This window comes from Aspergillus pseudotamarii (genome assembly GCF_009193445.1).
Source record: "Aspergillus pseudotamarii strain CBS 117625 unplaced genomic scaffold BDV38scaffold_14, whole genome shotgun sequence".
Lineage (NCBI taxonomy): Eukaryota > Fungi > Ascomycota > Eurotiomycetes > Eurotiales > Aspergillaceae > Aspergillus > Aspergillus pseudotamarii.
This window is the reverse complement of record NW_022475028.1, coordinates 281,801-292,308: the sequence shown is the minus strand read 5'-3', so window position 1 is coordinate 292,308 and position 10,508 is coordinate 281,801. Positions and strand designations below refer to the sequence as shown.

General features: G+C 48.3%; 5 protein-coding genes across 5 annotated transcripts in view; 4 read left to right on the top strand and 1 right to left on the bottom strand.

Moving 5' to 3' along the window:
• The first annotated feature begins 698 nt into the window (after positions 1-698).
• Positions 699-1,434, top strand: BDV38DRAFT_241251 (aminoglycoside phosphotransferase family protein). The gene has a single exon (XM_032054010.1). It carries the CDS (start codon positions 764-766, stop codon positions 1,328-1,330), a length of 567 nt encoding a protein of 188 aa, XP_031915878.1. The 5' UTR covers positions 699-763; the 3' UTR covers positions 1,331-1,434.
• A 684-nt stretch (positions 1,435-2,118) lies between these two features.
• On the top strand, positions 2,119-3,872 carry BDV38DRAFT_40747 (translation machinery-associated protein TMA46). Its single transcript, XM_032063295.1, has 3 exons — positions 2,119-2,332; positions 2,437-2,987; positions 3,063-3,872. Exons 1-3 carry the CDS (start codon positions 2,324-2,326, stop codon positions 3,490-3,492), a joined length of 990 nt encoding a protein of 329 aa, XP_031915877.1. The 5' UTR covers positions 2,119-2,323; the 3' UTR covers positions 3,493-3,872.
• A 228-nt stretch (positions 3,873-4,100) lies between these two features.
• Positions 4,101-6,571, bottom strand: BDV38DRAFT_269591 (Fcf1-domain-containing protein; the record flags this gene model as incomplete). The annotated part of the gene is made up of 6 exons (XM_032056990.1): positions 4,101-4,531; positions 4,653-5,239; positions 5,822-5,958; positions 6,014-6,179; positions 6,233-6,465; positions 6,536-6,571. The coding sequence occupies 6 exons, from the start codon at positions 6,569-6,571 to the stop codon at positions 4,101-4,103; spliced, it is 1,590 nt and encodes a 529-aa protein (XP_031915876.1).
• A 795-nt stretch (positions 6,572-7,366) lies between these two features.
• On the top strand, positions 7,367-8,849 carry BDV38DRAFT_280728 (F-box protein; the record flags this gene model as incomplete). The annotated part of the gene is made up of 3 exons (XM_032059383.1): positions 7,367-7,621; positions 7,675-8,064; positions 8,118-8,849. 3 exons carry the CDS (start codon positions 7,367-7,369, stop codon positions 8,847-8,849), a joined length of 1,377 nt encoding a protein of 458 aa, XP_031915875.1.
• Positions 8,850-9,677: 828 nt separating this feature from the next.
• Positions 9,678-10,508, top strand: part of BDV38DRAFT_40699 (uncharacterized protein) — a 1,907-nt gene continuing 1,076 nt past the window's right edge. Inside the window, exons 1-2 of the mRNA XM_032063294.1 lie at positions 9,678-10,016; positions 10,075-10,481. Of these exons, the coding sequence (XP_031915874.1) occupies positions 9,957-10,016; positions 10,075-10,481 (467 nt within the window). The 5' untranslated portion in view covers positions 9,678-9,956. The remainder of the gene's footprint in view (positions 10,017-10,074; positions 10,482-10,508) is intronic.

Below are 10,508 nucleotides of genomic sequence, written 5' to 3'. Positions count from 1 at the left end.
CTACTACTACTACTACTACTACTACTACTACTACTTAATAACAAGCCCAAATCAAGCAACCGCCAACATCGGCATCTCGAGTCATTGGAAACTTATAGAGACGTACATACGTAACACATACATACATATTTTCACTTCAAACCACCCCGATTCAACCCATATCACCTTTTCAAAAAGAGTCTCAAAGGCGTTTTGAACATAACAAGCCGCGTTATGGCACCATCAACTCATTATTTGATCGAAACTTCACTTCATAGAGCTCTGAAACCCTTTATACAGGCTGGTCTATATAAATGATCGTGCTCTTCTATCTAATTGATCTTACCATGCAAACTCAACCGTACTACAGTCTAGAGTGTTCTCAAAATGGCTAGTAATGGTAAGCATATCACTGCCTATCTGTAGCATCAGCTAACCCTAAACAATAGATACCATCTCTCAGCCCCAGGTCATATACGACAGGGGAGATCACACCGTAATCCACGACGAGGAGAGAAAAGCAATATATAAATGCGGGAAGGAAGGCCTCACGATCTACGAGCCTCTTACGCTCATCTTCATCAATGACAATACGGACATCCCGGTTCCAAAGGTCCGTAGGATTCGGTACAAAGACGGCAGAGAAATCAACGTCCGCTATGATGAACAAGGCAAATCAACCAACATCCACTACGAGAACGATAAAGTGTTCGAGGTCAAGTACGATGAAGAGGGAGGATCCACTAGGATTCTCTACGACAACGATAAAGTAGTCCAAATAACCATGGACTTTGTGCCGGGCGATCCACTTGACAACGTCTGGGAGGGCTTGAATGATGGCCAGAAAGACGTACTCGTCGAGGACTTGAGGAAGTATGTCTCCGAGCTCCGTGAACTTAAGGGTAAAAGGATTGGGGCTCTGAATGGCGGACCAACAAGACTTATAACCGGTTATCAGACGGTTCAGGAGGAATGGCCATTCGAGTCTGAGGGGCTGTTCAACCAGTTTCAGGAAATACAAGGTATAGACACGAGGATGCATGCATCACAGGACGATGATTCATCGCAGAGCGACGACTCATTACAGGACAAAGAGACACGACAGGAAAAGGCTGAGATTGTTTTCACCCATGGGGATCTTGTTCCAAGAAATATCCTTGTCAATGATAAGGGCAATATCACTGCTCTTGTGGACTGGGAGTTTGCTGGGTATTATCCGAAGTACTGGGAGTATAGCAGGGCGAGTCGCGAGACTACGATGGGCTGGAAAGACTTTCTTGTTCGGGTTTTTCCTAACAAAGATGATTGGGGGTCTGCTGGGACTCGATCATCGACTGTCAGGCGACGGTAGGGCTGTTTGGAATTTATTTTTATTTTTTTTTTATTTTTTTTGTCTTAGTTATAGACCTGCTAGACGGCCGGGAGGAAACGCAAAGATATATCACGGTGATGTACGGAGTAACGCTATACCTGTTATAAAACCACTTCCAGGCGAGGGGAATTTAACACATAGTAAAACGTCAAACATGGTTCAGTATTTGTACCGCTACTAGTAGGTTTGAGTAAGAGTATATATAACAGGGAATATCGAATGTTGTTCAATAGGTCTATTCCCTATACCTCCTCGCCGCCAGTAATGGCGAGACTGTATTACTTGTCTCATGACCTCATTATTTTGCTAATATTTTTTCTACAAAAGGATTAGTCATTCTTGGCCGTATTTCCATTACTCGAAAACATGAGAATCAATTTGGTAGAGGCGCCATGCAAGAAACAGAATGAATGGAGGAAAAAAGAAACCCTTAGTAAGTGCATAAATTTAATAAATCAGTTTGGCGGTGCCGCCACAAGAACCCAAGACGGGAAACCCACACCTCGAAAATGTGGAGGAAGAACATCCTTCAACTCACCGAAAAGAAAGATTTCCTTTTGACCACCACGATCGTTTCCCTCTCGTCTGTGTAACCGCGAGAGGTGTTGTTTCCCCCCCTTCATTTATATTATTCTTTTCCGGCATCCGGCTTTGTTGTTTTCGAAGCCACCGCCCCGACCATCCCCCACCAACGGTTTTCGACCCGTCGACTGTGGGAGGTTTTCGTTTCGATCAACACCACCGCCACCGCTAGACAGGCGCGCGCTATCTATCCTTATCTTGTCGGATTTGCAGCGTTCTATCGATAGAGAGTCTTAGTAAAAAAAGAAAAACCGCCACCATGCCTCCCAAGAAGCAGAGCAATGAGCCTAAGAAGAAGAAGGCCTCGGTCGAGGACAAGGTTTGTCCCTCCGATCGCGTGATCGTATAACGTCGCTAACCAAATTTTTTTTTTTTAAACAGACCTTTGGCATGAAAAACGTATGTAGTGATCTCCCGACAGCATATTATCTCCCCCTTTCAACACCCCCGACGGTCATCCGAGAGTGAAATCGCCACTGACAGCAAAATCTTTCATCCTACAGAAAAAAGGTGCCCAGGCCAAGAAACAGATCGAACAATTAAGAACCCAGGAGAAGTCCAACAAATCCGCCGATGTGAAGCGGAAAGAGGCCGAGAAGGCCCGTCGTGAGGCCGAAAAGAAGGCCGCCGACCAGGCGAAGAAGGAAGCGGCTGAGCTGTTCAAGCCGGTGCAGGTGCAGAAGATTCCCTTCGGTGTGGACCCCAAGACCGTTCTGTGTATCTTCTTCAAGCAAGGAAATTGTGAGAAGGGAAAGAAGTGCAAGTTCAGTCACGATCCGAATGTGGAGCGCAAGGCTGCGAAGAAGGATCTGTACACCGATTCCCGAGACGTGAAGGCCACGGAAGAGGAAACCAAGAAGAAGGATACCATGGATGACTGGGATGAAGAGAAGCTGCGCAATGTCGTCTTGAGCAAGCACGGAAACCCGAAGACGACGACCGATAAGGTCTGCAAGTATTTCATTGAGGCGGTCGAGAACCAGAAGTACGGTTGGTTCTGGGTCTGTCCCAATGGAGGTGACACCTGCAAGTATAAGCACAGTTTGCCCCCTGGGTATGTTGCACCGTTCTCACATTTTTATTTTACTTTTTTTTTTTTATGATTGATACTGATTGACGTTTCCAACAGATTCGTCCTGAAGACGAAGGAGCAGCGTGCGGCTGAGAAGGCCTTGATGGACAAGTCTCCGCTCAACACCCTGACACTAGAAGACTGGCTTGAAAGCGAACGACACAAGCTCACAGGTAACTTGACGCCGGTCACCCCTCAAACATTCGCCGAGTGGAAGAAGCAGCGACTCGACAAGAAGCAAGCCGAAGAGCAAGCCCGCAAGGCCAAGGAAGCCACTGGACGAACATTGTTTGAGAGCGGTAACTGGCGTGCCGAGGATGAGAGTGAGGATGAGGAGGATGATGACGATACCTTCAACCTGGCTGCCCTCCGCAGGGAGACTGAGAGAATCCGGGAACAGAAGGAAGAAGAACGACTGGCGAAACTGCATGGGGCACCGGTACCGATTTCGAACGACGAAACCATTGCACAGGAGGGTGAAGGCTGAGCGTGTGCGATCCCCCCAAGAAACTGCGCCTCTTGGGCTTTCGGGCAACGCCCCCACCCTGGAATCGGTGAACCAGGCCGTTGTCCGGGCCCGCAGTGTTGATCTCCTGGATGATAGATACAATGTTGTTTATCTTTGGTCCCTCTTCTTACCGAGTAATCACTTGTATTGGTCTCCTCGATTGAGGGCTGCGGTTAACGTGTGACGTTTTGTGTGTCATCTTTGATCATGAACTCCGGCCACCGCCGGATTCATGTCCAAAGATTCTAGAGGACAACAGCCACGTACACAAGATTGAGATAGATCGAGTGTCGTGTATTTCGTGGCGGAGTGAAGGACACCATTTGTTATGCCAGATTTTGTACGTAAAAATGAACGTTCGTTGATACAATGAACTTAGCGTTCTTTTTTTTTATCCTTTTGCCCAACGAGGTATTATGATTTATGCACTTCCTGGATGTCAGACTGGAAAGTCTACCTGCAGTCCTATAGACATTGGAATCTTTAGATATCAGACGTTTGATCCAAACTATACTTATTTCACATACAATCCACCCTAACACGTGCCCCCAAACTGACAGCGATACAAGGAGAGAGGTCCATGACTTCTACAACGAAGCCCTCTCACCAACCAACTTATTGCCCACCATCAACTTCACCACATCCCCCGCCACGCCGTATGATAACTCGAAGCCTCTCCCTCCCGCCCCATAAGCATGGACCACACACCGACCATCCCCAACTTTCTCCGCCTCCACTCTCATTCCACCTTCTCGAGCCGGTCTCCTACCCACAATATCCCGAATGACATCAAACTTGCCCTCACTCCCCGTCGCAAACGGGAACCACTTGGCCGCATTGGCAAGTAACTTCTCTCTCGTTTCCGCCGACGGAGTGGGATCATAATCGCGCGGTTGCTTCGTGCCCCCAATAATGGTGCCCCCAGACAACGGCCGCGGGATACAAAACGACCAAGACCCATCGGCATTCTGCCTCGTCACCGTCTGACTGCAAGGGTTCCGGACGAGACACGTTTGCCCTAAACATCTCGTTAACACTCCACCAACCACATCATATCACGACAAAGTCAACCCCGAGAGGTAAAAACAACACCAGATCAAAAGGAAAGAAGAGGAAAGGAAAGGAACGGAGAAACAAACCGCGAATAATAAACGACCTCCCATCCCCAAACCCCAACCCCGAACAATTAACCACCGTCCTCACATTCGGAGCCAAAGAAAACGCCTCCAGGGGATCAATCACCGTATATTCCCTCGTAACTCCACCACCCAACACAAACTTTCTTAGAAGATACGCACAATACACCGGCGAATTAATCACGACAGTCTCATATCGAGCTCCCCATTTCACATCCTTAGGATATTCCTCCTTCCCTAGAATCCTGAACCCGTCCAGATGGCCGTAACATTCTTGGATGCTCTTTTCGTCGAGATATTCGGCCGGTGGATTCTCGAGGTGCTCGATTCCTTCGACGATGGCTATGCCTGAGGAAGGGTCGCGTGTTGCTAGGTCTTTGAGGTAAGTGTAGGTTTGTTTGGCTTGGGTTTCTTCGCGGAGGGCTTGGGGTGTTGAACCGGGGACGGGGCGGTAGTGCGCGCCGGCCCAGGGAGAGGCGTAGTTTAGGGATGTGGTGTTGGGGAAGTCGCGGGCTATGAGTTGGATGGATTGGTTACGGTTCAGGGTTTCTTGGATGCGGAGGGCGGTTGTGAGGCCGATTACTCCGGCGCTGTTTGTTTGGGGTTAGTTTTGGAAGTTGGCTTTTTATGGTTGGGGATATAATGGGTGGATGACGTACCCGAGGACTACAATTGTTTCTTTCTCGGGCATTCTGGTTTAAAGCTTGTTTGTTGAGCTGGAACAGATTGTCCTGTCAATTGAGATGTATATCAATGGGTCATGGAGGAAGGGTAAGGCTGACCCCGCATGCACATTCATGGGGTATTTATTTTATGTTTAAGCCAGTCTAGATCCCAGGGAAAATGCCGCAGTTGAGTCATCTTTCGTGCTTATCTATACCATCTCCACTCTTGATATACCAATGGTATCATGTTATTATCATTGAAGTCGTATACAGCCCTTGCTAATTACATCTAGTGTCCTCCGTAGCTGTGTCCTGAGACCCTTCCTCCGCAAAGAATCCAAGCGAGTCCGCAGCGGTATTGGATTGGAAGATGGATTCCTCCGATAATGATCTGCCGGTATCGCAGGATTGGGGCCGGATTTGCAATGTTCTTGCCCCAACGTCCCAATCAGAGGTGCATTCCGTAGTTGTCAACACGAGATCTTCTATACTCTTGCACAGGCTCACTCAAAGTGGTCAGGCAGCCTCTCAATCACGTATTTCGCTCTGGCGACCTTCATAATCGGCACACCGGGAATCTTGCGAATTCGGCGAACCAGGTCCTTATCGTTTGTCGCCACGATGTAGATTCTGTGTTTTTGGATCTTCGACCCAGTTAGACCATGCCATCTCAAATCTTCCGAACCCTCAGCAACTCACCCGATCAACCAAACAGTCATCAGCATAAGTTCCGGGATGGTCACACCGCACGCGCGCCCATCTCGGATCCTTAGCCACCCTCAGCGCCAACCGGAACTTATCGCCCAGTTTCTCCAATTCCGCAATAGTACAATCCGTAAACGTCGGGATACACTTGGCATATAACCTGTCGACAATCAGCCATCGCCACCGCACCACCCAAGAGCATCTGCTACTCACAGATCCATCATAGACTTCAACATATCCGTCTTCGCGCGAATAGAGTGGGAGACAAAATTGGTATCCACCAACACATGGTAGGGAGGTCCGAGGGCCGTGTTGGCGGCGAAGAACATGTTGGACGGAGCTTGGGGAATCGCCCGGACTACCTCGTCGGCTTTGGCCTTGTCTTGTTTCGGGGCGTTGTTGTCTTTCTTGGCGCGGTCATCGTGCTTTTTGATCGCCCGTTTGACCTGGTTTAATGTCTTGTATCAGTTTTTCTGATTCTCTGGGCGGGTTGGTAAGGCGGTTGGAATTGCGTACCTGGGCAAACTTGCGGGTTTTCTTTTGGACACCCATTTTGAAGGAGGTTAATTGATAGAGGTACAGAATAGGGGTATATAGAGGAGAAAAATGCGATTAAACCAAGTATATCACAATCATTAAATCATTAGCAGGCGGCTGTTGCCATGATGCTGTCGGCTTTTCATTTCCATGGCTGTTGAAAATGTCGATCGGACCGATGTTTTGCCGGCGTTATCTTATCGGGGACTGACACCTTGGGAATAAGGCAACAATATTGTCCCCCTCTACTCTGTACATTTGTCAGTAAATGGAAGGACCGCGAGCCAGCAAATCAAATAAGTCCGCATAGCTTCAAGTTCGCCCTCCAGAATGTCACTTAGTCCCTTAAACACCAAGGTTAAAACTTATTTTTTTCTTTCTTTATTTCTTTATTTCTTTTTAAATTATTCCTTGGAAAATTCCAGTCAATACCCCTACTACGTACACATGGCCAGTACTATGAATAGCGAGGAACGATTAGTGAATTAGGGCTGCCGAAGGTGTATTGATCCAAATTTAAGGCACAACACGGCAGATACATGTTCTGTAATGTCCACGCTGCTCTGATAATTTCAATGGAATATAATGAAGTAACGGTATATTCAATGTCGGGCGTTTTTACTATGGACGAGCAGATTTGATGCCTTGGGAGGCTACTCGCTAGATTCATGCTAACGCCTTAGTGCCAAATCAGGTACCAGGCAGGCTCCAGGGTGCCTTGTTGCCTGTGGGCCTTGGGAGCTATAAGTGAGGTAGATCTGGCTTGCTATTCCTTCCGCCTACTGCACGGCATACTCTGTATACTTCGCAATGCAGAGCCTCACATCACTTCCCACTGAGATTCTCCACCAGATCGTCCGCTGCGCAGATCCGCATTCACTCAAAGCGCTGCGGCAGGTATGCCGATCCCTCGGCGAGATCGGCAAAGAGCGTCTGTTTGAATCAATTACTATTTACGCAACCGAGGAGAGCTGCGATCGATTTATTGACTTTCTTGAAAATGAAGATCGTGACTGGTTACAATCAGTGACGAAAGTCTATCTCGACCTGAGTGCGTTTGAAGGCGTTTGTTACCCTTCCTCTTTTTTTAAGGCACATAAACTAATATCTGCACTCAGCTTTATGTGTATGATAAGTACAATGATGAGACCCGGGATGATCCCAAGGAGAAGGAATTTCGTAAATTCGTAAGGCTATTTCCTCGTCTTAAGGAGCTTCCACGACTCCAGAGCGTTGTCCTTCGCTTTCACCCCGAGTGTGGTGAGGATGAAGATACAGACGTTCCGCACCCACTTGGACTCCGCTCAGCCGTGATGAAAGAGTTCCTGTCGGCAATTACAGCTCTACCCCAGCTACCACGGGAACTCGCCATTCGAGACCTGCATAATGTGAACGAGAGCAACCCAGATGATGTGGAGAACACGAAGAAGGTCCTACGGAATTTACGTTCGCTCCGTCTGAATATCACCAATCCACACAATTCAGGAAACTCCGAGAGCGACTTATATGTTTGTAGTTATCTCTCAACGCTAAGTACTACAAGCTAATATGCTATCAATAGCACGACGACATCCACACTTTCTTTTCCGCACTACCGTCCTTCTGGCTGAGGCCCGCTCTCCAGAACTTAGAACACCTCACCATTTACTCTAGCCATTACTTTGGTTACTACCCGAAGTTGGATCTCCGTGATGTACATTTCCCTCGGCTGAAGACTCTCGCACTTGGGAATTACGCTTTCGTCCACGACTCCCAGCTAGACTGGATCCTCAGCCACCGCGACACTCTCACTGAACTCTACCTAGACGACTGTGCCATCCTCTGGGTAGTAGCAACCCGCGACAAAGAAAGAACCTATTTGGATCCGGATAGTTACACCACCCATCCCGGAGCGGTGGGCAAAAACTACGCGATCTACGCCAAACGCTGGCGCCATTATTTCAAATCTTTTCAAGGACTGCGGCACCTCCGGCATTTCCGATACGGACATTCTGAGTATTGGTGGGACAGGGATGACAGCACACCATTCGAGCGCGAGACCGAAATCATCATCGGTATGCACGAAGACAGCTACCTGACTTTTGATTCAGATTGGTATTCGCGACGATTATTGTATCATTATGGTACTGGGCGCCAGATGAAGTGCGTGGATGAAGGGCCTCTGCCATGGATAGAGGAGGATCAGACGAGTTTGGAGGAACTCCTTGCGAAGATTGGTCAGAAATACGTGATAGACGAGGCGACAGCGGATCAAATTGATTGTGCGCGGGTTCTTCGACAACCGAGACCATGAACCCAGCTACGAATATTACACTTTGCGTGCATGTACATACACATCTTCCTTATCGACGTAATATATTTCTAAATGAAAAGCACTGGACCAGGGAAGAGCCCCCTGCGAGATCTACATACAATTCCTTGGAGTGTCGGACATATCCCCGAACACTCCAGACCAATCACCACCACAGCATCAGTCAAGTAAGAACATATTCTCAATCCATGAAACCACTTTAAGATTCATCCAGCCCGACAGGATTGCGTCATCTTGTTCGTGGCATATCGGAATCTCACGGCGTTCGTGAACCAGCCCACATCCAAGCCCGAGAGTCCGCGTTACATGGACAAGGAACACCGACTGGCCTCACCAATCGGGCTGTTTCTCTCCCGTGCCGACACCATGCCCTACTTCCTAGTTGGTACGAGCGTCGTGGTTCCGGATAGGAGCTCAGGCCTCTGTTCTTGAAGGGATGGTCTAGATTGAGTTACGTAAGTAATTCTCGATTATCTCTCGGAGGCGAGTGGTAAGATTCTCCAATTGGAGGTTTTGAGCGTATGAATTTCTGTTTTGTGGTGGGGTGTGTGGCGATCTTTGGGTTCTGGTTCGTTACGTGGTAGATACTAGATGGTTATATCTGCGCCATGTAATATCTATAATATGAGAAGTTACCAAAAGTGTCCCTGTCAGATAATGGAGAGAGAGAGAGAGAGAGAGAGAGAGTATAGCTCCGTAAGTGAGTATATTCTCCGAAGGGTGGCCGACACAGGCTACATTGCGTAAGATCCCGATCTGGGCCAACAACATGCACCAATTTTGTTCAACGCGTTCGAACTGAAAGCTACCCAACAATGTATACAGGGAAGCCTCTACACTACAAATCACAAGATGCCTCCATGACGAAAATAGCTACTTTCGAACGCGTAATCGAGACACCGGAACTCGTTGTACTGTCCAGCAGTTCCCTGAGAAGGTCAGAATACATACACTAGACCTCGAAGATAAATAGCCCCCTTCTTCTCCCTCCAAGCCTAGACTACATCCAACACTAAGATCCCCATCCTCATCCTCTACAATTCTCCCTCCCAAAAGCAACCTCTGATCAATCTCCAACTCATTCTCAAGATGAAGCTCCCCGCCTCCCTGATCCTCCTTCTTCTCGGTAGTGCCATTGCGGCTCCCACCGTGAGCTACTCCATCTCCACTCATCTCTACAGTCTACATCTAGCTAACCCTAACATAGGACCTCGGAGACAAGGAACCAGACTATGAGGTCTGCCACCTCCCCCCAGACCATAAGGGCAAAGTCCATCTGGGACACGATGGCGTCTTGCGGGAGTTCGACCACGATAAGAAGGTCACGGCCTTCTGGCCCCTCAGTCCCAAGCAGATAAAAGAGTACCACGACCGCTTCCCCAAGGAGCTGCGCGAGAAGCTCTACAAGGAATTTGAGGGTGTCGATGGCTGGAAGGTCAAGGATATTGAGAAACTCATTTATCCAGACGAGAAGTACTGGCCGAAGTATGACGATGACAAGGACAAGAAAGATAAGGGAAAACGAGGAGATGGGGGATGGTGGGATAAAGATGGGTATGATAAAGATGGGCACGACAAGGACGGCAAGGACGGATGGGATAAAGATGGGTATGATAAAGACGGGCACGATAGAGATGGGCA

Excerpts from the sequence above, each read along its gene's own strand:
- BDV38DRAFT_241251 (XM_032054010.1), top strand. The coding sequence starts at position 764 with ATGGACTTTGTGCCGGGCGATCCACTTGACAACGTCTGGGAGGGCTTG.
- BDV38DRAFT_40747 (XM_032063295.1), top strand. Across the intron at positions 2,988-3,062 it reads AAGCACAGTTTGCCCCCTGG|ATTCGTCCTGAAGACGAAGG; the intron begins GTATGTTGCACC and ends CGTTTCCAACAG.